Here is a 27,985-nt window from a genome sequence, read left to right on the forward strand (position 1 = left end):
TTGAAAGTCATGGCTGCCAGAATTAGGACAAATACTTTTGGGGATGATCGTCAGGCAGGAAATAAAAATATTCTGAGAATTTAAAGCTAAGTGAGATCAGAGACAGAAAACGACTTGGGGACTAAAGTTGAAGCAGAACAGAAGTTCTGGGTTAATGGGTGGCACTGGAGCAGACCTCTTACCCTTTGCCCCTGCAATAACTCTTCTTTACCCTTTCATTTTCCCTTTGCTCCTTCAAACCTCCATAGTTTGTATTCCCTCCCCCCTTTTCCCATTCTCCTTCGCTTTTTCTACACTCTCTCCCGTTCCTCTTCCCACCGTTACATCTATACTTCATTCCTTTTACCCTCCACAATCTCTTTTTTCTCCTTCGCCCAATTTTACCTTCTGTGCCACTTGTTCAAACCTCCCATTCCTCTCCTCTGCTTCCACTGCTCCTCATTCCCTTCTACCTAACTTGCTCTCATTCCCCTCCTGTTTGCCCCTCCCATTGTCCCTTTGCTACACCCCTCAGTCCAGCGACCTTCGGCTCCGCCCACCTCCTCCTTCCGTCCTTGGCGAGCGCGGGATGAGCGGGTCCGAGGCTCAACTCCCGGCCTCGGCGCCGGTGCCGCAAGAGCAGGCGGTGCTGGAGACCTTCTTCTCGCAGCTCGGCGTCTTCTCACACGACCGCGCCAAGGATTACGTGGAGCGGGAGAAAGAGAGCAGTAAGAGCGCGGGCCAGAGCTGGGGCGCACTGCTGACGGCCCTCGGGCACCTGGCGGCCGCCGAGAAGGCCTATCAGGGGATGGGCTTCCTGGGCCAGAAACTTGGTGAGAGCGATGGGGTGAGGGCATCGTTACTGGATAAGAGAGGGGGTGGGGTGGTGGACCTTGAGTCATTCAGTGAGTCGCAGCTAGCGGGCTGCCGAGGGAAGGGAGGGTTGCGGAGGCGGATGAGGAACTGCTGGGGTGTTGTGGGGGACATTCTGTGGGAATATTGACCGACGGCTTGTATAGCTCCGGAACGATATTCCTACACGGTTCATTGCAAACTGGCAGGGGGGAGACTGATGGTGATAGCAGCAGCACGGAGTTTGAGTGGGAAGGGGTGGGGAGAGGGAAGGTGATGGGTCGGAAGAGAAAGAAAGGAGGTGGGTCTAGTGTAGGTGGATCGGAAAATGAGGGAAGAGAAGTTGAGAAGGGCCCGAAGGCAAAATTGCTAAATGTAGTGGTAAGATTTGAGGGGGATGGGGGAGTAAAGAAAATCAATCCGCTTAATCTAACGAAAAATCATTAGAGGAAGTGAGCCATGCGAGAATTTTAGGAGATGGAAACCTGCTGATAGGATGTAAAACTAAAGAGTAGATTGAGAAGGCAATGAAGGTGACTAATGTTGGGAAAGTCAAAGTGCCCAGGGTTGTAAGAGTTGGAGCACAAAGGGTCATTGGTTGCAAGGGGGTGATCTCCGGGGTTCTCCCTCAGTGTTCATGTGAAGGAGCTAGTGAACAACTTAAGGGTGAGGAATAGTTCAGTGAAGAGAGTGAAAAGAATGACAAGGGGAGCAGAGAAAAGGGAGACTGAAATTGTTCTGGTAGAATTTGAGGATTAGGTGCCTCCAGAGGAGTTATATTTTGGATTTCTGAGATACAATGTAAGAGAATATATACCAAAACCTGTGAGGTGTTTCAATTGCCGGGAGTTTGGGCATGTGTCCAAAGTGCAAAGGAAAGAGAAGATGTGCAAGGTGTGGTGGGGAACATGAATACAGAAAATGTGAAGAGGGAGTGGGACCAAAGTGCTGTAATTGTGGAGGTAACCATAGTGTAGTGTACTGGGGATGTGAAGTGGTGAAAAGAGGTGGAGGTGCAGCAGATAAGGGTGAAGGAAAAAGTCTCATATGCTGAGGCAGTCAAGTTGGCAGGACAGAAGTAAATGAATGAGGGAGGATGTAGCAAAGAGGAAGTGGCAGCTAAGGAAAGGCAAGATAAGAAGAATGCATGGATAGAGAAGAAGAAATTGGTGACCTTTATAGAAGGAGTGGTAAATGCAACTTGTGAGATCAAATCTAAAACTGAAAGGATTCAGATTATTGTGAAAGCTGCAGAGCACCATTTGGTTATGATAGGATTAAAATGGGAAGAGGTAAATGATGAACTCAGGGTACAGTCAAGTCAAGAGACAGTATGTGTGGGTTGATATTACTAATAATGCTACTTCTTCAATGGAATGCAAGAAGCCTGATTAGTAATGAACAAGATTTCAAGCAGTTTATAGCTAGTAGGAGAGAAAAGTCAGATGTTGTGTGTATCCAGGAGACCTGGTTAAAACCTAATTTAGATTTTGCTTTATATGGTTATGAGGCAATAAGGCGAGACAGGAGAAGGGGGGGGGGGGAGGAGGACGTGCAACTTATGTAAAGCAAGGTATTCCTTATAGAATACTAGGTATAGGACAGAACAGTAGTAATGTTGTTTGTTGTGATTTTAATGGATAATGTATTATGGGTGAGTGACAGAATGGTCAAGTAATAGAAGAGTTTCTAGAAGAGAAGTATTTAGTGTGCCTAAATGATGGCAGTAGTACTAGAATTAATGTTAATACAGGTAAAGAGTCTGTGCTTGATCTTACGTTAGTATCAAACTCTATTGCATCAGTATGTGAGTGGTTAGTGTACCAAGAAGGAACTGTAGAGAGTGATCATTACCCAATCTGGTGCAAGATAAATACTTCTGCCTGATTGGTCACAGAGAATACAGTTGGGAAATGGATCCTTGAGAAAACCAATTGGGAGAAGTTTCTGGAAAAAAGTGACAGATATCTAAGTCAGGTCAGTGATGAGATGGATATAGAAACACTGGACAGCATATTAAAACAAGGTATAATATCAGCTGCATTAGAATCCATTCCTAAAAGTAAAGGAGGAACAAAGAAGAGAGTAATACCATGGTAGGATGATAATTGTAAGGAAGCAGTGAGAAATAGAAATAACGCTTTTTAATTGGTTAAAAGAACTCAAAATTTCCAACATATGATTCAGTACAAACAAGCTCAGGCAGTAGTGAGGAGGACAATAAGACATGCTAAAAGGACACACTGGAAGAAGTATTGTAATTCAATTGGAAACACAGCCCAAATAGGAGAGGTGTGGGGAATGATAAAAAGGGTGGGAGGGGACAGGGGAGAGTGGAGGTACCCAGTTCTGGTGGATGGAAATGTGACTGCAGTAACAAATAAGGAAAAGACAGAGTTGTTGGCAAGTATTTTGTTATGGTACATAGTTCTGATAATTTGTTTGAGAAGGGAAGAAGAGCTAGAGAGAGAACAAAAGGTGAAAATATGGAGGCTTTATGTAGGAAAACTAACCTTGATGGTGTGCAAGATGTCCCTTTCAGCATGGGAGAATTAAAGGCACTAGATAGAACAGGAAAGATTGTACCAGGGAAAGATGAAATATGTTATAGTATGATAAAACACCTGAATAAAGGAAGTCTGGAGAAACTACTGCTTCTGTATAACAAAGTCTGGGATGAAGGGAGAATACCAGGGAGCTGGAAAGAAGCAATAATTATTCCAATAAAGAAACCTGGAAAAGATGCCAGCAGGCCAGGAAATTACAGGCCAATTACCTTGATGTCTCATGTATGTAAACTTATGGAACGTATGATAAATGAGAGATTGGTGTACTTTCTGGAGAGTAGAGGTATGGTGGCTATGTATCAAAGCGGGTTCAGGAAAGGAAGGAATACTATGGATCCAGTGGTGTGTCTAGAGGACGGAATAAGAAAAGCACAAGTAAATAAAGAGACAGTGGTTGCAGTTTTTTTGATGTTGAGAAAGCTTATGATATATTATGGAAGGAGGGGCTCCTAATCAAGCTACAGTTAATGGGAATCGAGGGGGGGGCAATGTTCAGTTGGGTTAAGGACTTTTTAAACGGGAGAACTATTCAGGTGAAGATAGGATCAGAGCTTTCAAGCCAGTCTGTTGTAGAAAATGGGATACCTCAGGGGAGTGTAGTGAGTCCAAGTTTATTCTCCATTTTGATAAATGATATATTTGTAAATTTACCAACGGAAGTAGGGAGGTCATTGTTTGCAGATGACGGGGCTTTGTGGAAAAGAGGGAGAAATATTGAACATATAGTTACGAAAATGCAAGATGGAATCAAGTTGAAGAGTGGGGGACAAAGTGCGGTGTTATATTTTCAATGGAGAAGACAAAATCCATGTTCTTTACAAGGAAAAAGCCCAGGGAACTTAATCTGACTCTGTATGGAAGTAACTTGGAGAGAGTTGAAAGTTTTCGGTTTTTGGGAGTGCACTTTGATTTGAGATTAACATGGAGAGGACATGTAGTTACTAAATGTAAAAATGTCATGAGGTGTTTTACTGGTTTGGAATGGGGTGCTGATTTTGCATCACTAAAGTATATTTATGTAGCATTAATAAGATCAAGATTAGACTATGGAAGTATTGTATACTGGTCAGCAGCAAAATCTGTGTTAGCGGAACTAGATGGCGTGCAAGCTCGTGCTCTAAGGGCGTGCTTGGGAGCGGTTACAACTTCCCCAGTGTGTGCACTCCAAGTTGAAGCAAATGAAATGCCATTGGGGCTGTGATATAAACAGCTGGAGGCCATTGTTGAATTAATTTAATGGGGCATGGTGATAGCCATCCTACAAAAAGGGTGTTGCAGACATGCTGGGAGAAAGAAAGGACACAAAAAGACAGTTTTGGCTGGACAGGAGAGCAAACAGCAAAAGATATGGGTGTATATGATAAAGAGTTTTGTCCAAGTGTGGTGTGGCCTGTCAGACCTTTCTGGGTATTAGAAAATCCCTCTGTAGATTTGGAATTGCTTAAGATTAAATGCAGTAATAAAACGGCTGATATACTCAGTGAATATCATAGGTATAGGGAATGTAAATATAAAGATGTACAGATTTTTACGGGTGGATCAAAGGATGCAGAAATGGGTGCAACAGGGTCTCCAATTGTTGTGCCAAGTTATCAAGTGGAAATTAGCAAGAGAACACCGGATTGCTTGAGTGTTTATGCAGTTGAAATGTTTGCCGTATTGTTAGCACTAGAATGGAGTGAACAGGTTGATTGTAATAATATTGTGATGCGTAGCAATTATGTATTGGCCCTGGCAAGCATTAAGGCAGGTGTAGCTAGAGGACACCAGGATCTGTTTTATGAAATCCTGTTTGCAAATTCAAGACTGGCTAGACAAGGCAAAAATATGGCAATCATCTGGGTTCCAGCACATTCAGGTATTATGGGAAATCAGACAGCAGATAAGCTGGCAAAAGCAGCAGTTAAAAAAGGATCTGTAGAGTCAATATTAAACTATCAAAATCAGAGGGGAAGAGCATAGTGTGGAAAAGGATAAATCAACAGTGGCAGCAGCATTGGGATAGAGCAATAAAAGGAAGACATTTACATTCAATTCAGAACAGAGTAGATATGGGAATGGCAAACACGAGGAAATCTGCAGATGCTGGAAATTCAAACAACACACACAAAATGCTCGTGGAACACAGCAGGCCAGGCAGCGTCTATAAGGAGAAGCACTGTCAACGTTTCGGGCCGAGACCCTTTGTCAGGATCTGACGAAGGGTCTCAGCCTGAAATGTCAACAGTGCTTCTCCTTATAGAAATGGGAAAGAGTAGGGGAGTAAAGCGGAAGGAGCAAGTAATTATAAGTAGACTGAAAATTGGGCACAGCAACCTTAATGGTACTCTGGCCATCATAAATAAACATTCGACAGGTTTTTGTGATCTGTGTCAGGAGACTGAAACTGTAGAGCATATCCTTATTTCATGCAGGAAATTTGCACAGGAAGGACAACAAATGCTACAACAATTATGCAAAATAGGACTGGTAGAGAACAGTGTTAAAGGTTTATTGGAATGTGGGGAGAGTGATTGGGGAGGAAATGGTTGTTTAGTTTTTTTAAGGGCGTGGGACTGGAAAGACGACTTTAGGCAGTCAAGACAATGAGGGACAATAAATCCTGCAGATGACAGTAATGCAACAGTGTGGATGCCGACTGCCGTAAAAACTCAAGAAGGAAGAAGAAGAGAAGGGGTGGGGAGGAAGGGGGGAGATGAGGTGGGGAGGGGGAGAGGGGTGGGGAGGGAGAGAAGCGGGGTCAGCGAATTTGGGAGCAGAGTGGTGGGGAGAAAAGGGAAGGGATGGAGTATGGGTGGGAAGGAGGCGGGGAGAGGCTTGGGAGAGAGTGAGAGAGAGGGGTTTGTGAGTGAGGGGAGTGGGGGTGGGGGGAAAGAGTGGTGGGGAGAGAGGTGAGTGGGTGGGTGTAGAGAGGGGTGGGAACAGATGGAAAGAGGGGGAGAGAATGGGTAAGGGGAAGGAGGGTAATGTCAGGGTGAGGGTGGGGATGGAAGAGGAGGTGGGAAGAAGGTGGGGACGGAGAGCGGGAGTGTGGAGCGAGGGTGCAGAGGGAAGATGAAGAGAAGGGGGTGGAGTGGGTGGGGACAGGTGTTAGGGGGTGAGGTTGGGGGCTGGGGAGGGGGGTGTGGAGGGGCACAAATGGATGGGGAGGGTAGAGAGCAGTGGGGTTGGACAGAATGGAGGGCGAGTTGGCTGGGCAGGGAGGGAAAGGGGTGGGATTGGGGGTGGGGAGGGAGGGTGAAAAGAGAGGTGGTGTGGAAGAGGTCAGAAGGGGTGGGAGGGACGGGAGTACTGGAGGGAGATGAGGTGATTGGGTGAGTGGTGTTAGTGGAATGGGAGGGAATGGACAAAGGAGAGTGGATGGTTGAATGGTGGTTACGGAATGGGAGAGGTGCAGGGGATTGGAGAAATGTACGGATTGTGTGTTGGGCTTGGGCTGGTGCAAGGATGGGTGAATGGTGTTTTGGGGATGGGGTGGGAACGGATGGGTGATAGTGTGTAAGGTAGTGGTCACCAACCTTTTTAAGCCCAAGATCCCCTACCTTGGCCTTAATAAAAGGCAAGATCGACCTCACATCAATTAGTTACAAGCATGCGCACCAGGGCAGAAAAAACCGGCAGTAAAACTCTGCAACCCAGAAGTAGAAATAATATATAAACACCGGGAGTACTCACCCTTTATTTTGCACCGTGGACTGGTTTGATATTGGTAATATTCTTGTGGACTGGCTGACGGGGGCGGGGGGGGGGGGGGTGTTGTTAAACACGACCAGAATACAGCAATACTCGAAGCAGGTTTCTTAACGTCCAGTCTATACTAGTTTTCGCGGCTCTTGGCTTCTATCAAGCTTGCTCACGTTTTTTCTGCTGAGAAAACTCAGCAGGTTTGTCTAAGTGCTGGGTGCTTGGAGTCAGGGTAATGAAGTAGTTTTGAGACATTACCTCATTAGACAGCCTCCAGGCCCGAACTCAGCCTCCTGCCCGCCGCCAGACGCCTTGGCCAGGTGTGGCTGGTCGTGGGTGGGGTGAGAGGGCAAGTTCAGGGACGGAGGTCCCTGTACCGGGGCCACGGCGGTTGCAGTCCAGAGAGTGCGGCCGAGCGAGCGAGGAGTGTAACAGGGAGCGGGCTCGCCCGCCCCGCCCCCCCCCCCCCTTAGGATCTATTGGCTGACAAATGTTTGTTTCAGTAAATCGCAGTGCGGTAGCTGCTGTGATACTTACAAAACGCTGAGTCCGAATTAAGTCGTTTGCGAATATTTTAGCACCGGGTTCCCCATGAGCATTCTGTGTGCTAAACAGATTCAGAGGCAGCACTCCAGGCCAGTAGCGTCGGCATTTCCCGCCAGCTGCCCGAGGCCAACCGGTGAACCCTGGCGAGAGGGTATCACTGCGTTTAGTTGCCTGATGACTTTGCGTGGGTTCAGGTTCAAAAGTGGCTGACAGGGAATGAGGAAAAGTGCAGCTGACTCATATTGTTTCCTCGTGGCCAGGTGGTTGGGGACCAGTGAATTACGCTGTGTAGTGCGGGAGAGCTATACGCATGCGCACTGTGGACAGAAAGAACAGAACTAAAACCCTGCAACCCGGAAACAATCTCTTAACAGTATTTGTGGAGGAACGTCACGTGATGACGTAGGATCGAGACGTGGAAATCCAGCTCTCCCGTAAAATACTAGTAAAATAACGTTTAAGTGAAGAAAAGTTAGTAAATACTTTTTAAAAATTACTTATAAACTACTCAGGACTATTTTTAGATATGCCTCCCAAACAGAAACAGAAGAGAACTACTATTTTGAAGACAGCACAAGTTGGGAAAGAAAGAGGGCCGACCATTATGACAGAACCTCGTACTCAGGTTGGACCTCTTCTCGGCAAAATGCACTTCGCCTCCGGTGGTGCAGAACAGGAAACTGCGACACCATCAACAGTCTCTAAAAAGAAGCAGCAGGAGCTGCACATGCATGAAGAAACAGGCATGCACAAACAGGTGCAAACAAAACTAAAAGTTCCAGCTGTGAGTGAAAGTGAACTGGAAGTAGAATCAGATTTTTTGGACAACACAGATGAGGAAGAAGAGGAACCAGAAGAAAACAAAAGGGAGGACTTTCTGAAGACATAAGAGGAGCCGTGATACAAATAATGTATGAATTAAAAGCAATAAAGACTATGCTTGATAAGGTTGTGAAAAAACAGGAGAAAATGGATAAGAAAATTTAAAAAGCTTGAACAAATAACGAGAGACACTATTGATAGAGTGGACAAGATGGAAAATAATATCCTTGCCTGGATATCAGAAAGAAAATGGTTGTTGGAAAAAGTGGATGTGCTTGAAAATTTTAGCAGACGAAACAATATTAAGATTGTTGGTCTTAAAGAAGGTATGGAGGAAGACGATCCAATAAAATTCTTTCAAAAATGGATCCCGGAGACGTTGGAAATGGAAGAAGGAAGTCAGTTAATTGAAATCGAAAGGGCTTATAGAGCTTGAAGACCAAAACCCCAACATGATCAAAACCTGCGATCAATCTTGATAAAATGCTTAAGATATCAAGATAAAGAAAGGATCCAGAAGGCGGCTGCTCAAGGTGCCAGAAAGAGAAACAGGCCATTGATGATAGAAGGGTTAGATAGAGTTCTTTTCTGTCCCAACATAAGTTACGACCTTTTGTAGAGGAGGAAGGAATTTAACCCAGTGAAAAAAGTCTTGTGGGAAAAGGGTTATAAATTTATATTAAGCTACCCGACAACGCTGATAATTTTTTTGGATGATGAAGAAAGAAGATTTTTTACTGATTATCGGAAAATGGAGGAGTTTGCACAAGAACGTTCAAATATTCGCTGGACACAACAAAGAAATTATGGAAGCGAAATGGATTAAAGATGAAGACTGAGTTTGGGAATGGATTTGACGGATATTTAAGGGTAGAAGAATATGCAAATATATTTTAATTATATGACAGAAGGGGAGGACAGTAAAAATTTGAGAAGTATTAATCGGGAGTAGTGATATTAACTTTTTTTCTTCTCATATATATCTTTTTTTTCATTACGGGGGAGCTTCTGATCAATTGCTACGGGATTCACGTGTGTAATCATGGCAGCTGCCATTACCTGTAAAACGGAGGGGGGGGGGGTAATGTGATTTTTTTCTATTCACAACATTAGTAGGGGGGTATCTTGTTACTTTTTTTCTTTATAATCTATCTTTCTTCTATTTTTCTTTCTTTGCCTGGATGATTGGGGGGGAGACACATAGTAACATGGAGGATTTTAAGGAGATTCCCCAAGGTACTATGAGAGCTGAGATATTATGTATTGTAATACATAACGTACATAATTGGAGTAACCTTGTTAAAAACAAAACTAATTTACTGAATTTTTAAAGTTTTAATGTTAATGGGCTTAATGGACTGGTGAAAAGAAAAAGAATTTTAACGTACATTAAGAAAATGAAAGTAGATATAGCCTTTTTGCAGGAAACACATTTAACAGAGATAGAATGTCAGAAATTAAAGAGAAATTGGGTCGAGAATGTTATTGCAGCTTCATTTAATTCAAAGGTGAGGGGAGTTGCAATTTTGGTTAATAAAACCTTACCAATTAAAATACAAAATGTATTAATTGATTCTGCGGGGAGATATGTGATTATACATTGTCAAATCTTTTCGAAATTATGGACTCTTATGAATATTTATGCACCAAATGAAAATGATGCAAAATTTATACGAGGTTTTTTTGAATTTGGTCGACGCACATGATAAAATATTAATAGGTGGAGACTTTAACTTTTGTTTAGACCCAGTTCTAGATAGATCGACTAAGGCTATTACAAAATCAAAAGTAGTAAAACTAACTTTATCATTGTTGAAAGATTGAAATTTGATTGATATATGGAGAAGAATTAATCCAAGAGAAAGAGATTATTCATTTTATTCAAATAGACATAAAACTTATTCAAGAATAGATTTTTTTTATTATCGGCGAAAATTCAGGTTAGAGTGAAAAGTGAGAATACTGTCAGATCATTCCCCTTTGATAATGACAATGATAATGATGGATAAGGAGGAATTGATTTACAGATGGGGATTTAATTCAATATTATTAAAACAACAATGGAAAGCGATGAAAGCATATTTGAGGGGCCAGATAATAAGTTGTACTTCTAAGATTAAGAAGGAATATATGGTAGAAATGGATCAACTGGAAAAAGAGATTGCAAAATTAGAAAAAGAATCTCAAAGATATACGACAGAAGAAAACCAAAGACAACTTGTCAATAAGAAGCTACAATATAACATGCTCCAGACATACCGAACAGAAAAAGCAATTTTGAGAACCAAACAGAGATATGAATTAGGTGAAAGATCATACAAGATTCTTGCTTGGCAGGTGAAAACAGAGCAGGCTTCCAAAATGATAAATGCAATTAGAACAAGTGCAAATAAAATTACTTATAAACCTTTAGAAATTAATGAAACCTTTAAACATTTTTATTCCAAATTAATATCAATCTGAATCACAAAATGATGTTGTTGAGATAGAAAGATTTCTATCACAAATAACTCTTCCAAAATTGAATTTGGAAAAACAGGAAGGATTAGATATGCCTTTTACATTAAAAGAGGTTGAAGAAGCCCTAGGATCACTTCAGAATAATAAATCTCCAGGAGAGGATCATTTTCCGCCTGAATTTTATAAAAAGTTTAAAGATTTATTAATCCCTCCTTTTATGGAGTTAATATATCAAGGGGAAAGAACACATAAACTTCAGGACTCTTTTCGACAGTGATTTTAACAGTATTACCAAAAAAAGATAGAGATCCTTTAAAACCAACATCATATAGACCTATTTCTTTGTTGAATACAGACTATAAAATAATAGCAAAAATTTTATCTAATAGATTATCTAAGTATTTACCAAAATTAATACATATGGATCATACAGGATTTATTAAAAATAGACAATTGGCAAATAATGTAACTCGGTTACTTAGTATAATTCATTTGGCACAAAAGAGGGATGAAATGAGCGTGCCATTTGCCTTGGATGCAGTTGCTTTGGATAGATTGGAATGGGAAAAATATGGGTTAGGAGAATTTTTTATAAACTGGATTAAAACCTTAAATACTAGTCCCAAAGCTAAAGTAGTGACAAATGGCCAAATTTCAACACCATTTCAACTAGACAAGGTTGTCCATTATCACCTGATCTATTTGTATTGGCGATAGAACAATTAGCTGGATTAATTAGAACTGATTCAGATATTATAGGCTTCAGAGTTAATCGGGAGGAATATAAGATTAATCTATTTGCTGATGATGTTCTGATTTATTTAACAAACCCATTGCATTCGTAGCGTAAGTTATCTTTTAGATGAGAAGAATATGGGAAAATATCAGGGTATAAAATAAATTAGGATAAAAGTGAAATTTTACCCCTTACTAAAGGAGATTATAGTCAATGTCGACTAGTAACTCAATTTAGATGGCCGATAAATTGTATAAAATATTTACGTATAAGAGTTGATAATGACATAAACAATTTATATAAATTAAATTATTTACCATTATTGAAAAAAATTCAAGAAGATCTTGATAAATGGATGATGTTACCAATAACATTAGTAGGTAGAGTCAATGCTGTAAAAATGAATATATTTCCCAGATTTACAGTATTTATTTCAAACACTACCAGTACAACTGCCGCAGAAGTTTTTTCAAGAGTTGAATAAAGGTGTGAGGAAGTTTCATTGGAAAGGTAAGATGTCAAGAATATCGTTGGAAAAATTGACATGTAGATTTGACCTAGAAGGGTTACAACTCCCAAACTTTAAGAATTATTATAAAGCAAATCAACTTAGATTTATTGCATCTTTTTTTGATCAAGATAAGCCGGCATGGATTAGAATGGAGTTAGATACGATTGGAGAAAATATACCAGAAGATTTTATATATAAATGGGAATCTAAATGGATACGGGAAAAGAAAGAATCCCTTATATTAAAACACTTGATTGATTTATGGAACAAGACAAATGTTGATGATGAGATAAAGAAATCTTTATTAGCAAAGAGACCTCTAATTCAAAATAGACTCGTTCTTTTTACAATGGATAACCAACTTTTATATAACTGGTTTCAAAAAGGGATTAGAAACATAGGAGATTGTTTTGAAGGAGGTATATTGATGTCATTTGATCAATTAAAGAATAAATATAAAATATCAATTTTCAATTAAAGGCTTATTTATGAGATAAACTGGGTTAACAGTGTCAATGCTGAAACCTAATGAAATAGAAACTTTAATTCATAAAGGAAAAATTAAAAAAAATACTTCTTGAATATATAATTTGATTCAAAAGCAGACAAATAAACCAGGAACTCATAAGTCAAGACAAAAATGGGAAACTGATTTGTATATTAAAATTGATGAAACAAGTTGGTCAAGACTATGTCTTGATAGTATGACAAATACAATAAATGTCTGACTTAGATTAGTACAATATAATTTTTTACATCAATTATATATTACACCACAACAAATAAATAGATTAAATTCAAAGTTATCTGATCAATCTTTTCGATGTAATCAAGATATTGGTACTTTTTTACACGGTCTTGTGCTAAAATTCAACCTTTTTGGATAAATTTAAGAGTTTTATTGGAACAAATTATCAGAACACAACTTCCACATAATCCAATATTATTTTTATTAGGTGATATTGAAGGGTTAAAACCAAAACCTAAATTGAACAAATATCAGAAAGAATTTATAAAAATTGCATTGGCAGTAGCCAAACAGACTATTACAGTTATTTGGAAATCAGATTCATACTTAAGTATGGATCGTTGGAATAATGAAATTTTAGCTGCATTCCATTTGAAAAGATTATTTATAATTTAAGAAATAAATATGACATATTTCTGAAAATTTAGTGCGCTTGCTTACAAAAGATAGGATTAAATATGTAGGTGCTCGAAAATAAAGTTATTAGTCATCTGGGGAAAGAAACAAATACATATATTAAAGCTATTTTGAATTCCATGGAGCGTGTGGGGATCTCCCGATATCCAGTCTTCCTTCCTCCCTCTCTCCCTCCCTGATGAAAAAATTATATATATCTAATTTTTCCACTATTCTATTCTATGTAATTATCTTAAAAAATCAAATTAAAAAAAAACAGTATCTGTGTATTTCTTTTTCTTTTTTTTTGGGATCAACTGGGAAAGTCTCAAAGATCGATGGGTTGGCAACCACTAGTGTAGGGGATAGGTGATAGTGTGTAGGGGATGGGTGAATAGTGTGATGGGAATGGGGGTGAATTGTGTGAAGAGGATGGGGGTAATGTACTGAAGGGTGAATGCTTTGTGTGGATGAGAGAGAGGTACATGTGGTAAATTGGATTAGCAAATTTGGAGGTGTAGTGGACAGTGAGGAAGGTTTTCAAAACTTGCAGAGGGATTTGGACCAGCTGGAAAAATGGGCTGACAACTGGCAGATGGAGTTTAATGCAGACAAGTATGAGGTATTACACTTTGGAAGGACAAACCAAGCTAGAACATGCAAGGTAAATAGTAGGACACTGAGGAGTGCAGTAGAACAGAGGGATCTGGGAATACAGATACATAATTCTCTAAAAGTGGCGCCATAGGTAGATAGGGTCGTAAAGAGAGCTTCTGGCACATTGGCCTTTATAAACCAAAGTATTGAGTGTGTAAGAGTTGGAATATTATGGTGAGGTTGTATAAGACATCGGTGAGGCTGAATTTGGAGCCTAATTACAGGAGGGATGTTAAAGTTGAAAGAGTGCAAAGAAGGTTTACAAGGATGTTGCTGGGACTTGAGAAACTGAGTTACAGAGAAAGGTTGAATAGGTTAGGACTTTATTCCCTGGAGCATAGAAGAATGAGGGGAGATTATCAAATATAAAATTATGATGGGTATAGATAGAGTGAATGCAAGCAGGCTTTTTCCACTGAGGTTAGGAGAGGAAGAAACCAGAGGATATGGGTTAAGGGTGAAGAGGGAAAAGTTTAAAGGGAACATTAGGGGGGGCTTCTTCACACAAAGAGTGGTGGGAGTGTGGAATGAGCTGCCAGATGAAGTGGTAAATGTGGACTCGCTTTTAACATTTAAGAAAAACTTGGACAGGTACATGGATGAGAGGCGTATGGAGGGATATGGTCTGTTATGAATGTACCACAGCTCTGAGGGGCCGAAGGTTGCGGGGTAGCCCCCTCCTTTGTGAGAACCGCAAGATCACTATTGATTTGGGTCAGGAGACCCAGGAAATGAGAGAGAGACGTGCGGAATGTCTTGTTCCCCCGGCGATATAAAGCTACAGGAAACGGCCATTGTCTCTTGAAGACGAACTTGTGTATTACAATACTGTGCTACGTGGAAGTCCTCAGGCAAAGTGGGCTGGTTGAGGGAGGGATTGTATCACCCCCAACCTGATTGACATCTGAGACCCTGTGAGTCAGGATAAAAGAGGATCTGTGGGAACAGCCCCTCAGATGCACCAGAAGAAACGCTAGCGATCCCGTAATAGCGGAAGCTGTTGGGCGAGGAGGCCACGTGCGTTCGGTTCCACTTGCCCCGGAACCGGTGGCTTTTACCACAGAAGAATGGCTTTTAGCTACCAACGGGGAACCCAACTCGCAATGACTCTCGAAGAATTGACATCATAAAAGGAATGGTCAAGTTAAACCTCCATCTTTCTCTCCAACCAAAAAGGCTGCATCCTACAGCTTGAACGAACTAAAGTGACTTTTATATTTCCATTGGACAATACATTATCCCCTAGACAATGATAGAGCTATTTCTTCTTGATTCTTATTCTACCCCTGCTTTTAGATTTAGTATTGACGACGTATATAATCTGTATGTTTGCATTGATATTATTTTTGTGTATTTTTATCAATAAATACTGTTAAAAATAGTACCATCAGACTTCAACGGACCTCTCTATCTTTGCTGGTAAGTGACCCAGTTACGGGGTACGTAACAGGTCTAGGTTCAGGTCAGTGGGACTAGGCAGAAAAATGGTTTGACTCAGCCAAGAAGGGCCAACGGGCCTGTTTCTGTGCTGTAATTTTCTAAATGGTGTCTAGGGGATGGGGAGAAAGGTGGGCACATGGATGTGGGTGAAGTGGAGGAATATGCGGTCCAAGGAATTGAATGAGGACTGCAAGTGAAGATTGAGGATTGCAAGTGAAGTATGGTGACAGAGAAGTAGTGGAGTGGAGGTGGAGAGTAAGGGGAAGGTTCTAGGAGGAGAGATGGCAGGCAAGGGGGTGGAAACATTAGAAGATGAATACTCCAAATTTGGTCACATCAGCACCAGTAAATACCAGCACAAGACTTAATGAATGTCTATGACATAATGAATGTACTGAGATACTTTGTTGCTCACTCACATGAAATCTCTGAACTGGCAGGCGGGCAATCATTCTTCAGTCGGAAGGATTCCATTCGAAATATCTACACCAGCATCCAAAATGAACTGCGCAAGCTGGTCGCCGTTGGGAAGGGTTTGACGGCTAGCAATTCATCTCACTTGGATGTGCTTCTCTGCCACCTCTCCGAGCAGCTCTGTGATTTCATCCAGGCCCGAATGGAAATTGCCGAGTTCTATGAGAAAATATACTCTCTCAGCACACAGAAGTCCATCCATTCCATGGAGTTGGTGGACACACTGGAATCTATTGTACGGAAGTATAGCTCCAGGTTAGTGGAAGTCCTATTTTAGTGATTTTGGGGTCAATACTGCAGAGAAACTTACTGAGATTTTGATCATTCACAGGGTGTTTTGGATTGGACTACCCATGGTCCATATTCTTACGCCTTCATGTTTCCAATAAATATTGGCCAGGGTGGCTGTACAGAACAAATTTTTAATCAAACCTTAGGTCTGGTTAGACCACACATAGAGCATTGTGTTTAGTTCTGGTCATCTCACGATAGAAAGCTTTCAAGAGGGTGCAAAGAAGATTGACCCTGGAGCTTGTCTTATGATGATAAGTTGAGTGAGCTAGGGCTTTTCTCTTTAGAGAGAAAGAGGATGGAGGATGACTTGATAGAGATGCACAAGATAAGGGGTAGATCGAGTGGACAGCCAGAGACACCCAAGGTGGAAATGGTTAATAAGAGGGGGCTTGGAGGAAACTATAGGGGGAGATCCCAGAAATACAATTTTTGCACAGACTGGCAGGTGCTCTACTAGGAATGGTGGTAGAGGCTGATACATTAGCGATATTTAAAATACTGTTAGGCACATGAATGAAAGAAAACTTAAGGGCTAGATTGATCATAACATCTTGGGCTGAAGGGCCTGGACTGTGCTGCACTCCTCTATGTCAAATCTATCAGAGGGAGCTCTGGAGGAATAAAATTATGTTTCCTGGTGTGAAGAAGATTACTTATGAGAAAGGATTAGCTAGGATGGACCATTTTTCTTTGGAACAGTGACTTGATTGAATTTGGTAAGATTGAGAAGAGTTGATAAAAGAGAGATCTATTTCCCTTGGAACTGACAAATAATTAGGAAGCATGGGTAGAAGGTAGTAGATTGATGGATTCATTTCACCCTTATGGATGTTGGTGATCTGCCTCTCACTAGCTTAAAGGCATTAAACAGTACTTGATAGACTAAGACCTTATAAACTTTCAGTACTTCCCACGTGTTCTTTGCAAATTCTGAAAACAGTTCAAACCTTTTATTGGATTTTCTATTTAATCTTTTGTTAGATTTAAAAAAAAATGCATGTTAGAGATGCCAGATTTGAATGGTTGGCGATTATATGGAGAGGCTAGATTAATGCACATATTGTATACATGAATTATGTTATATCAGCATTAATCTATTAGGAGCATAAATATTGATGTGATGGTATCTGACAAAGGAACTGAAGTGTTAGACTGTACTTTTAGAGCTCCACTCTGAAGCAATTCTAAGACCTAATCTTTTTGAAGATAAATTGGTATCTGAAAGTGCAAGCCAAGTCAAAGAAATATGTTGAACTCTTCTGCAGTTCATTTCAATTGAGTTGTACATTCACTGATTCTTTCTTCCAGATGTACAGTGACTGTCACATTAACACACACAAAAGGCTGGAAGAATTCAGCAGGACAGGACGCATCTACAGAGTGGAATAAACAAACAACATTTTGGAATGAGACCCTTCGGGATGCATTGACGAAGGGTCTTGGCATGAAATGTCGACTGTCTATTTCTCTCCACAGATACTGCCCGGCATTTTGTGTGTGTTACTTTGAATTTCCAGCATCTGCAGAAACACTCATGTTCATGACTCTCACATTAAGCTATTTTCTGAGTTCTGACAGTAATAATTGCTTATGAATCAATTGATTGTGGTTTCTAGTCATGCTCCAGAGATGATAGATTCTGAGCAGTACAGCAGTCAGTAACCCAAATCTCATCCAGCTGAGCAAGACAGGTGATGAGAGGAGGACAGAATGTATAGTCAATGTTAGGAATCTTGATCACTAGTTTATACCGAGCATGTTTCTGCAGTTGACCTATTAAGATCAGAATTAGAATCAGCTTTATTATCACTGATACTTGTTTTGTTTTGCGGCAACAGTACAGTGCAATACATAAAATTGCTCTAAATTACAATGCCTTGTGGAAGGGAGTGAACACGGGTGGGAACGAAATCCTGATTTAAAAAAAAACCATTACAAAAAAGGTGGGATTACCAATTTCAATTCAACTTTCCATTCCCATTCCAACATGCATCCTTTAATCCCGTAATGAGGCCACTCTCAGTTTGAAGGAGCAACACCTTATATTCCATCTGGGTAGCTTTCAATCTGATGGCATGAATGTCGATTTTTCTACCTTTCAGTAATTTTCCTCCTCCCCCTTCGCTCTTCTATTCTTCATTCTGGCTGCTCTCCCATCCCTTCTCAGCTGCTTACCCTCCCTTTGGTTACCCTCCTCCTTTCCTTTATTCCATGGTCTATTGTCCTCTTTCTTCAGCACTTCTTCCACCTCACACTTTCATTTCCTCTCCCCATCCAACTACCTTCCCTTTCATTTGGTCTTATATATCACCTCCGAGCTTTTTACTTTACGCAGATGTCCTCTCCCCACCCAGCCACCTCTCACCTGTTCTCATATCACCTGCTCGTATCACTATACTCCTCTCCATCCGCCGCATTCTTTTTTGGAACATCACAGTAATAGGCTTTCCTGCCCTAATGAGTTTGCGCCTCCCAGTTATACCTTTGTGACCAATTAACCTACTAACCGTACATATTTTGGAATATGGGAGGATACCAGAGCATCTGGAGAAAATCCACCTGGTCACAGGGCGGACGTACAAACTCCTTACAGTGTGTGTGATAATTGAACCTGGGTTGCTGGTGCTGTAATAGCGTTAATGCTACCGTGCAGCCCCAGTATTCTGGCTTCTGCTCTCTTCCTCTCCAGTCCTGATGAAGGGTATTAGCCTGAAACATTGACTGTTTATTCCCCTTTATAGAAGCTGCTTAACTTGCTGAGCTCCTCTGACGTTTTGTGTGTGTTGCTCAAGATTTCCAGCATCTATAGAATCTACTTGATGAGTTTAACATGTGTTGGCTTTGACTTCCTCAGGTTCCATCACCCAATCCTGAGTCCTCTGGAAAGCTGCTTCCAGCTGGAGGTGGATGTGCTCAGCCAGCTGCTGAAGGCTCAGGCCGAGATCAGCGAATGGAGGTTTCTCCCTTCTCTGCTCAACTTGCATGGCGCCCACTCCAAACTGCAGAGCTGGGGCCAGATGTTTGAGAAGCAGCGAGAGACCAGGAAACACCTGTTTGGGGGCCAGACCCAGAAGGCCCTCCAGCCACCTCACCTCTTCCAGTGGCTGGCCAGACTGAAGAACGCTCTCTTGGCCAAGTTCAGCTTCTATTTTCATGAGGCCCTGAGCCGCCAGACCACCCCTTCAGAGATGAAGGCTCTGACCACCAAGACCAACCCCGACTACTGCGGCAAGATCTCCAGCTTCATCCGAAAATACGACGCCCAGAATGTTTCCCTCATCTTTGATAACCGGGGTTCGGAGACCTTCCAGGGTCACGGCTACCACCATCCCCACTCATACAGAGAAGCCCCTAAGGGAGTGGATCAATACCCGGCAGTAGTCTCTCTGCCCAGTGATCGGCCTTTGATTCATTGGCCTAATGTCATCATGATCATGACAGACAGTGCGATGGAGCTCAACACTTTGGAAAAAGTGGTCCATTTCTACGACGACAAGGTTCAGAGCACCTACTTCCTTACACGCCCTGAACCACAGTTCACCCTTGTGGTGATCTTTGACTCCAGAAAGTCAGAGAAGGATTCCCACTTTCTCTCTTTCCTCAACGAGCTCTCCAGCTCCTTGAAGAACAGCAAGCCATTTGCCGGTTTGAAACCCGGATCAAAGGGCTGATGCCAATGACAGTGACTCACTACTGATGAGGAAAGATGGAAGGTCCTGTACTCTGCATTACAGAACAAATGACATTTGTATGAAGAACTTTGGATGTGGATATTTTATCTGCATTCAGCTAGGAAATGCGGACCTTTTGCCAAGTACGGTTGCTGTCATTTCATTCTAATACTCACTGACATAATGATTTCATTTTCCCTAGTAACTTATAACTGTGAAATTAAAAAAACAACTCAACTCTTTACAAAGAATCAGGTTTAATCTGAGGTGTTATTTGAAAATGAAAGGATATATTTACAATCCAAAGGAGGAAACAACAGATGCTGCTTGATCCACTGAGTTCCTCCAACTGATTATTTGTTGTTTGCCATTGGCAGTATGCAAGGAATTGAAAAAGAAACCAGTCCCTTGAGCCTGCCTGTTCTTTCAGCCCGGTATTCATTGCCATTGACAACTTCTCTCTTATTTCTCCCTCATGATACATCTGTCTGTGGAGTTCTTTTCTGAGTAATAACTTGTACACTTTGGTTTGGAATATACTCTGTAGCGCATCCAAGTTGTTAAGAGATCATTTAGTTTGTTGCCCTCAGTCAGAGGACTGATTTCAAAAGCTGTTAGGTGATTTTGCAGCTTTAAAAATCCCTGCTTATACCACACTATGTTCCATTCTGGTCACATCATTATAGGAAGGGGCTTGGGAGAGGGTGCTGAGGAGATTTACCAGGATGCCACGTGGACTAGAGAGCATGTCTTATGAGGATAGGTTGAGCAAGCTAGGGCTTTTCTCTTTAGAGAGAAAGAGGATGAACAGTGACTTGATAGAGATGCACAGATGTTAAGAGGCACAGATAGAGTGGGCAACCAGAGAGTTTTTACCTAGGGCAAAAATGGCTAATACTGGGGGTGCATTGGAGCCCCATTAATGTGATTGGAGGAAAGTATGGGAAGATAGCAGAGGTAGTTATTTTTTATACAGAGAGTGTTCAGTGCTTGGAATGTGCTGCCCTGCCAGAGATGGTGAAAGAGACAGATACATTAGGGCAGGGGTTGCCCATCTTTTTATGCATGGATCCTTACCATTAACTGAAGGGTCTGTGGACTCAGGTTGGGAACCCCTGCCTTAGGGGCATTTAAGAAACTCTTCAATAGGCACATGAAGAAGGAAAAATGGAGCGCTGTGTAGAAAGGAAAGGTTAGATAAATATGAGAGTAGGTTGAAAGGTTGGAACAATGCCATGTACTATGCTGTAATGTTCTGTTTTTACTCTGAGCTTTTCTAGCCCAAGGGAACGTTCTCTACTCCAACTCCTTTTAGAATCTTCCCTATTTCATTGAGGACACCTGTCATTCTTCTAAACTCCCTCTTGCCTATCAGCAGTGTCATAGTTCAGCCTCATATAGAGTATATGTTGACAGAGGTCATGGGGAAGGGTCGCAAGAGAAATCTGTTGGAAACTGAAGTTCGAACGTATTTTGAGTCTATGGACAGTTGTTTTAATACTCGACTCACATCTGGCAATGTATATTCAGTGTCATTAGATTTGAGTCAGGTACCTGGGGTCTAAGCGAAGCACTAAGCCTTAGAACAGTTATTTATAAAGAAATGGCTAAACCCATCATGACCCAAAGTGTATTCTGTTGGTCTTGTATCAGATAGTGTGCCTCTTATTTGATGGTGTGCTGGTCGATAGGTATCCAACGTGATGCAACTGTAAACACATAAGATTCTGCAGATACAGGAAATCCAGAACAACACACCCAAAATGCTGGAGGAACTCAGCAGGTCAGGCAACATCTATGGACAGGAATAAATATCCAATATTTCATGAAGGTGAAGGAATCAAGTACAAGACGGTAGGGGAGGTGGAAGGAGTACAGGTTTGAAGTCATTAGGTGAGACCAAGTGGGAGAGAAGGTGAGTGGGTGGGAGAGGTGATGAAGTGAGAAGCTGGGAGGTGACAAGGAAGAGGTAAAGAGTTGAAGAAGGAATCTTGATAGGAGAGGACAGTGGATATGGATGAAAGGAGGGGTTCCAAAGGGAAGTGATGGGCAGGTGAGGAGAAGAGAAGTGGTGAAGGGTGATAGGGTAACCAGAATGGGGTGTTGATAAAGAGAGAAGAGGGTAGGGGGGAGAAATTTACCAGAAGTTAGAGAAATCAGTGTTCATGCTGTCAGGTTAGAGGCTGCCCAGACGGAATATGAGGTGTTGCTCCTCCAACCTGAGTGTGTCCTCATGATAGCAGTAGAGGAAGCCATGGACATATGAATGGGAATGGGGGGAGTGATGCAAATACACTAATTGTAGAGAGCTGAGATGACTCCATGCTTCAAGATTTCCAAATCAGTAATTGCGAATTCAAGTGTCCTCCAGAAACCAAAGTACACAAATCGACTGAGGGATTGAACTAGCAAAGTGCTAGAGATACTCGACTAGTCAGGCAGCATCAGTAGAGTGAAAAGTTTGCTGAATCTCCAGCATTTTAAAAAATTTAAGATTGTTATTGCAGTTTTATTTGCTTTTTTATTTCTGCATAGTCAGCGAGTCTGTCTGCCCATTGCATTACATTGAAAACAGCAAGTTGAATTATTCCTGGTGTCCTTGTCTGCACTTTAGAAAACCGATTATTTGTTCTTTGTGATTTGTTTGTGCTTGCCAGGTGTAAATTACCTGCTATATTTTTTGCATTACAACAGGGAATACATTTCAAAAATAGAGAGCTACGTGTGGGATGGCCTGGAGACAAAATTCTGGAATTCATCTGACAGCATAAGTTAGAAGGAAATAATTCATATTAATGGCTTCCTAGTGTGATTAAACTCACACATATTTCGTAGGTTCAAACAATAGTTTGTATTCGGAGGCTTTAATTTGTGAAACTCCCAGGAACTTTTGCGATAGAATAACTATCTGATAAGCAGCAGATAAGTTGAGGAAACTATTAGAATAAGTTTGTTATCACTGACGTACAGTATGTTGTGAAATTTGTTTTGTCCCAACAGTACAGTGCAATACGTAAAATATACTATAAGAAAGTTAGGATATTTCTTAATGTAGTTTAAGTTATAATGATATATATAGTATGTAGTGTGAATAGAGCAAAATAGTCAGCGATTGTACATGGTTCATGTACTGTTCAGGAATTGGTGTCAGAGGGGAAAAAGCTGATGCTGGGGAGTCTAGTGCCCATGATGGATGTGGCTGAGTCTACAGACCTCTGCAGCTTTTTCCAATCTTGTACATTGGAGCCTCTGTATCAAATGGGATGTCTAAAGTAAGTGAAGATTTGATTGAAACAGATTTAAAGCTGAGCTTACTGGAGAGAATCTACTTACACATTAGATAGAGAGTGAGGCACATTTGACAAGATGAAAGTGTTGGTCACTGAACACAGAACTGAGAAGAGTTAAACCATACTCTGAATGACATTGACTTGTATTTCCAGAGTCGGAACATGCCCATCGGCACAACTCATCCATGCCAACCAAGTTGCCTCCCTGAGCTGGTCTTTTCAGCATGTGTTTGGCCCATATCCTCTCTAAAAGTGCTTGAAACGCTGCCAAGGGAAATTGGTGGAAGCAGATAACATGTCAGCATGGCTTCCTTACAAATCTCTTGGAATTCTTTGAAGAAATAACGAGTGCCTTCAGCATTTTTGTTTTTGTTGTGGATTTCTAGGACATGCAGTTTTTTTCCCCTCTTGTATTCCAGGTCTAGTTCAAATGCAGATTCAGATTTATTTATCATGTGTACTTCAAAACATACTGTGAAATGCATTGTGATTGCACGTATTGGTAGTTATGTTGCCATGTCAATTAATTTTAAGATCACATTAATTGCATCTACACTCAGCGGCCACTTTATTAAGTACCTCCTGTACCTATAAAGTGGGCACTGGGTGTATGTTCATGGTACTTCTGTTGCTGAAGCCCATCTGTTTCAAAGGTTATAGTAAATTTATTATCAAAATACATATATGTCACAGGAAACAAACCTAAGATTCATTTTCTCATGGGCATACTCAAAAATACATAATACAATGGTAACCATAATGCGATCAATGAAAGACTGCATCAACAGCGTTCTTCCAGAGTAAAAAAGTCGACAAACTGTACAAATATGAAAAGAAATAAATAATAATAAATATAATACATGGCTAAGGAGTTGGTGTAGGAGGGAGGGCATAAGCTCTTTGGATCATTAGGTTTTCTTCCAGGGAAGGTGGGACTTGTACAAAAGGGACGGTTTGCACCTGAACTGGAGGGGGACTAATATCCTAGCATGAAGCTTTATTAATGCTGTGCAGTGGGGTTTAAACCAGAGTTGCAGGGTGATGGAAACCAGAGTGCCAGAGGGTTAGTGGAGAGGTTACGGAGGTAGATGTTGGTAAGACCTCGGACAACGTTAGAAATCAAAAGGTTGAGCATGGTGCAACAACATCGAAAAAGGTGAATACAGGACTGAAGGTGTTGTATCTGAATGTGCGCAGTATATGGAATAAGGAAGATGAACTTGCAGTGTAGTTGCAAATTGGTAGGTATGCTGTTGTAGGCATCACCAAATCTGGCTGAAAGATTATAGCTGGGGGCTTTATGTCCAAGGATACGCATTGTATCAAAAGGATAGGCAGAAAGGCAGAGAGGGCGGCATTGATCTGTTGGTAAAAAATGAAATCAAATCATTAGAAAGAGGTGACATAGGGTCAGAAGGTGTTGAATCATTGTGAATAGAGCAAAGGAATTGCATGGGTAAAAAGACCACTAAAACTTTGCCTACAAATTACAATGGGAGATAGAAAGTGTATGCCAAAAGGGCAATGTTACAATAGTCAAGGGGCACTTCAATATGTAAGTAGATTGGGAAAATCAGGTTGGGGCTGGATTACAGGAAGGGGAATTTCTAGAGTGCCTACAAGATGGCTTGTGGTTGGGTGCATTAAAGGATCGCTGTTCGGGATTGGGTGTTGTGCATAGAACCAGAAATAATTAAGAGAGCTCGAGGTAAAAGAACTCCCTGGGAAAAGTGGTCATTATATGAACAAATTTGTCCTGAAATTTGAGAAGGAGAAGCTAAAGCTAAATGTATCAGTATTACAGTGGAGTAAAGGGAATTACAGAGGCAACAGAGAGGAGTTGGCCAGAACTGATTGGAAAAGAACACTGACAGAGATGACAGCAGAGCAACAAAGGCTGGAATTTCTGGAAGCAATTTGGAAGGCACAAGATATATACATCCCAAAGAGGAAGAAGTATTCTAATGGAAAGATGACACAACCGTGGCTAACAAGTGAAGTCAAAGCCAACATGAAAGCCAAAGAGAGGGCATATAATGGAACAAAGATTATTGGGAATTTAGAGGATTGGAAAACCTTTAAAAACCAACAGAAGACAACTAAAAGACTCATTAAGAAGGTAAAGTTGGAATATGAAAGTAACCTGGCCAATAATAGTAAAGGAGATACCAGAAGTTTCTTTAGATACATAAAGTGTAAAAGAGAAGCGAGAATGGCTATTGGATCACTGGTAAACAATGCTGGAGAGGTAATAATGGGAAACAACAAAATGGTGGACAAACTGAATATGTATTTTGCATCAATCCCCTCTATGGAAGACACTAGCAGGATGGTGGAAGTTCCAGGTGTCAGGTGGCATGAAGTGTGTGAAGTTACCACAACTAGAGAGAAGGTTCTTGGGAAACTGAAAGGTTTGAAGGTAGATAAGTCACCTGGACCAGATGGTGTACACCCCAGAGTTCTGAGAGAGGTGGCTGTAGAGATCAAGGAGGCATTAGTAATGATCTTTGAAACAATCATTAGATCCTGGGATGGTTCCAGTCTGTCTGTCTAGGTACCATATCCAATGCTGACGTTGGTGACTATGGTTTTTCATACAGATCTATCCCTTGTTCTTTGGATGGCTTCTATTTTTTCTGTGTAACCACTTGGCTAGGCTTTTGATGTACATAAGCCAAGGTCTTCCTCTAGGTTTGCTCCCCTCAATCTTTCCAGAGAGTGTGAGTTTTTCTAGTTCATCCTTCCGCATGATATGTCCTAGATATGTCCTAGTTCCGCATGAGTTGTCTTTCTCTTATTGTTTGGTATAAGTGATCTAACTGCTTGGACCCTTCTGAGAACTTCTTCATTTGATGTGTGTGTGGTCCATGATATTTTTAACATTCTCCTGTAGAACCATAATTCAGCTACTTCTAGTCTGTTTTCCGTTGCTGGGAAAATGGTCCAGCATTCACTTTCATAAGTCAGGATAGAATAAATGCAGCACTGCAGTATTCTGTTTTTAATGTACGTGCTCATTTTTCTGTCTGTAATATGGTCTTCACTTTTTGGAAAGCTTCTTTCCCATTGCTATTCTGTATTTGATAGCTGTGTCGCACTTGCCATCATTATCTGAATAGATATCTGAATTTGTTGACTTGTTTGATGTTTGTATTTCTGATCTTGATCACACATTGTGGGATGTTTGTCTTTCTGGAGATGACTGTGCTTTCTGTCTTCTTGGTGTTGATTGAGAGGCCTCTGCGATTACTTTCTGCTGCCACTATAGTGAGTAGTTCTTGAAGTTTTGTTTCTGAGTCAGCTGTTAGTACAATGTCATCAGCAGATCTGATGTTCTTTATATTATGGCCTCCAAATTTGAGTCCTTTGATATCTTTGATACTTGTCAAGATATTTTCACTATACTGTTTGAATAAGTCGGGTGAAAAGTCACAACCTTGCCTGACTCCTCTCATGATATTCACATACTTGCTCACTTCTCCTTCTATTCTGATAGATGCTGTCTGGTCCCAGTATAAGTTTCTTAAGAAATGTATATCTTTCCCATCTACGTCAAGATCTTGAAGCATTTCCAGGAGATCTCGGTATATGACAGTGTCAAAAGCTTTTGTATAGTTGATGAAACATAGATGTCTTTTTGTACCTGGATGGCTCATTCACAGATCATCTGTAGCATGAAAATTGCATTTCTGGTTCCAGTATTTTCCACAAAGCCACATTGTTCTTTGCTGATTTCTGGTTTAATAGAGCGTCTTGCTCTTATCATTACTCTGAGAATAATTTTTGCCACATGGCTTATCAAGCTTATAGTTCTGGTAAACTGGAAAATTACCATTCTTCAAGAAGGGAGAGAGGCAGAAGAAAGGAAACTATAGGCCAGTTAGTTTGATCTCAATGGTTGGGAGGATATTGGAGCCGATTATTAAGAAATCATGAAGAGATCACAGGGTACTTGGAGGCACATGATAAAATAGGCCATTGTTAGCATGGTTTCCTCAAGGGAAAATCTTGTTTGACAAATCTGTTGGAATACTTTGAAGAAGCAACAAGCAGGAGAAACAAAGGAGAATAAGATGATGTTGTGCACTTGTATTTTCAGAAGGCCTTTGACAAGGTGCTACACCTGAGGCTGATTAACAGCTATGAGCCCATGGTATTACAGGAGAGATTCTAGCATGAATAAAGCAGTAGCTGATTTGCAGGAGGCAAAGTGTGGGAATAAAGGGAGCCTTTTCTGATTGGCTCCCAGTGACTAGTGGTGTTCCACAGGGGTCTGTCTTGGGATCAATTCTTTGATGTTATATGTAAATGATTTGGATGATGGAATTGATGGCTTTGTTGCAAAGTTTGCATATGATGTGTAGATAGGTGGTGGGGTAGGTAGTTTTGAGGAAGTAGAGGGGCTACAGAAGGACTTAGATTAGAATGGGCATTGGCAGAGGAATACATTAGGGGTATTTAGGGGTATGTTGGGAACTGTGTGATCATGCACTTTGGTAGAAGAAATGAAACAGTTGGCTATTTTCTAAATGGAGTGGAAATACAATCAACTGAGTTGCAAAGGGACTTGGTAGTCCTTCTGCAGGATTCCTTAAAGGTTGATTTGCAGTTTGAGTCTGCGGTGAGCAAGATAAATGCAATGTTATTGTTCATTTCAAGAGGACAGAAATATAAAAGCAAGGATGCAGTGTTGAAGCTTTATAAAGCACTGGTGAGGTCCCACTTGAAGTATTGTGAGCAGGTTAGGGTCCCTTATCTTAGAAAGGAAGTGCTGAAATTTGAGAGAGTTCAAAGGAGGTTCACGAAAATGATTCCAGGATTGAATGGCTTCTCATGTGAAGAGCGTCTGATGGCTGTG

The 27,985-nt window shown here is 41.1% G+C and overlaps 1 protein-coding gene across 2 annotated transcripts; it reads left to right on the forward strand.

Moving 5' to 3' along the window:
• Positions 1–190: 190 nt before the first annotated feature.
• kics2 (KICSTOR subunit 2) lies at positions 191–27,984 on the forward strand. 2 transcript variants are annotated; one of them, XM_059977495.1, is made up of 3 exons: positions 191–707; positions 15,839–16,127; positions 19,021–27,984. In XM_059977495.1, exons 1-3 carry the CDS (start codon positions 569–571, stop codon positions 19,835–19,837), a joined length of 1,245 nt encoding a protein of 414 aa, XP_059833478.1. In that variant the 5' UTR covers positions 191–568; the 3' UTR covers positions 19,838–27,984. The 2 variants fall into 2 exon arrangements, with proteins under 2 accessions (XP_059833478.1, XP_059833477.1); XM_059977494.1 differs by having other exon boundaries at positions 224–812.
• Position 27,985: the final 1 nt, after the last annotated feature.

Source organism: Hypanus sabinus, chromosome 8 (genome assembly GCF_030144855.1).
Source record: "Hypanus sabinus isolate sHypSab1 chromosome 8, sHypSab1.hap1, whole genome shotgun sequence".
NCBI classification, from domain to species: Eukaryota; Metazoa; Chordata; class Chondrichthyes; order Myliobatiformes; family Dasyatidae; genus Hypanus; species Hypanus sabinus.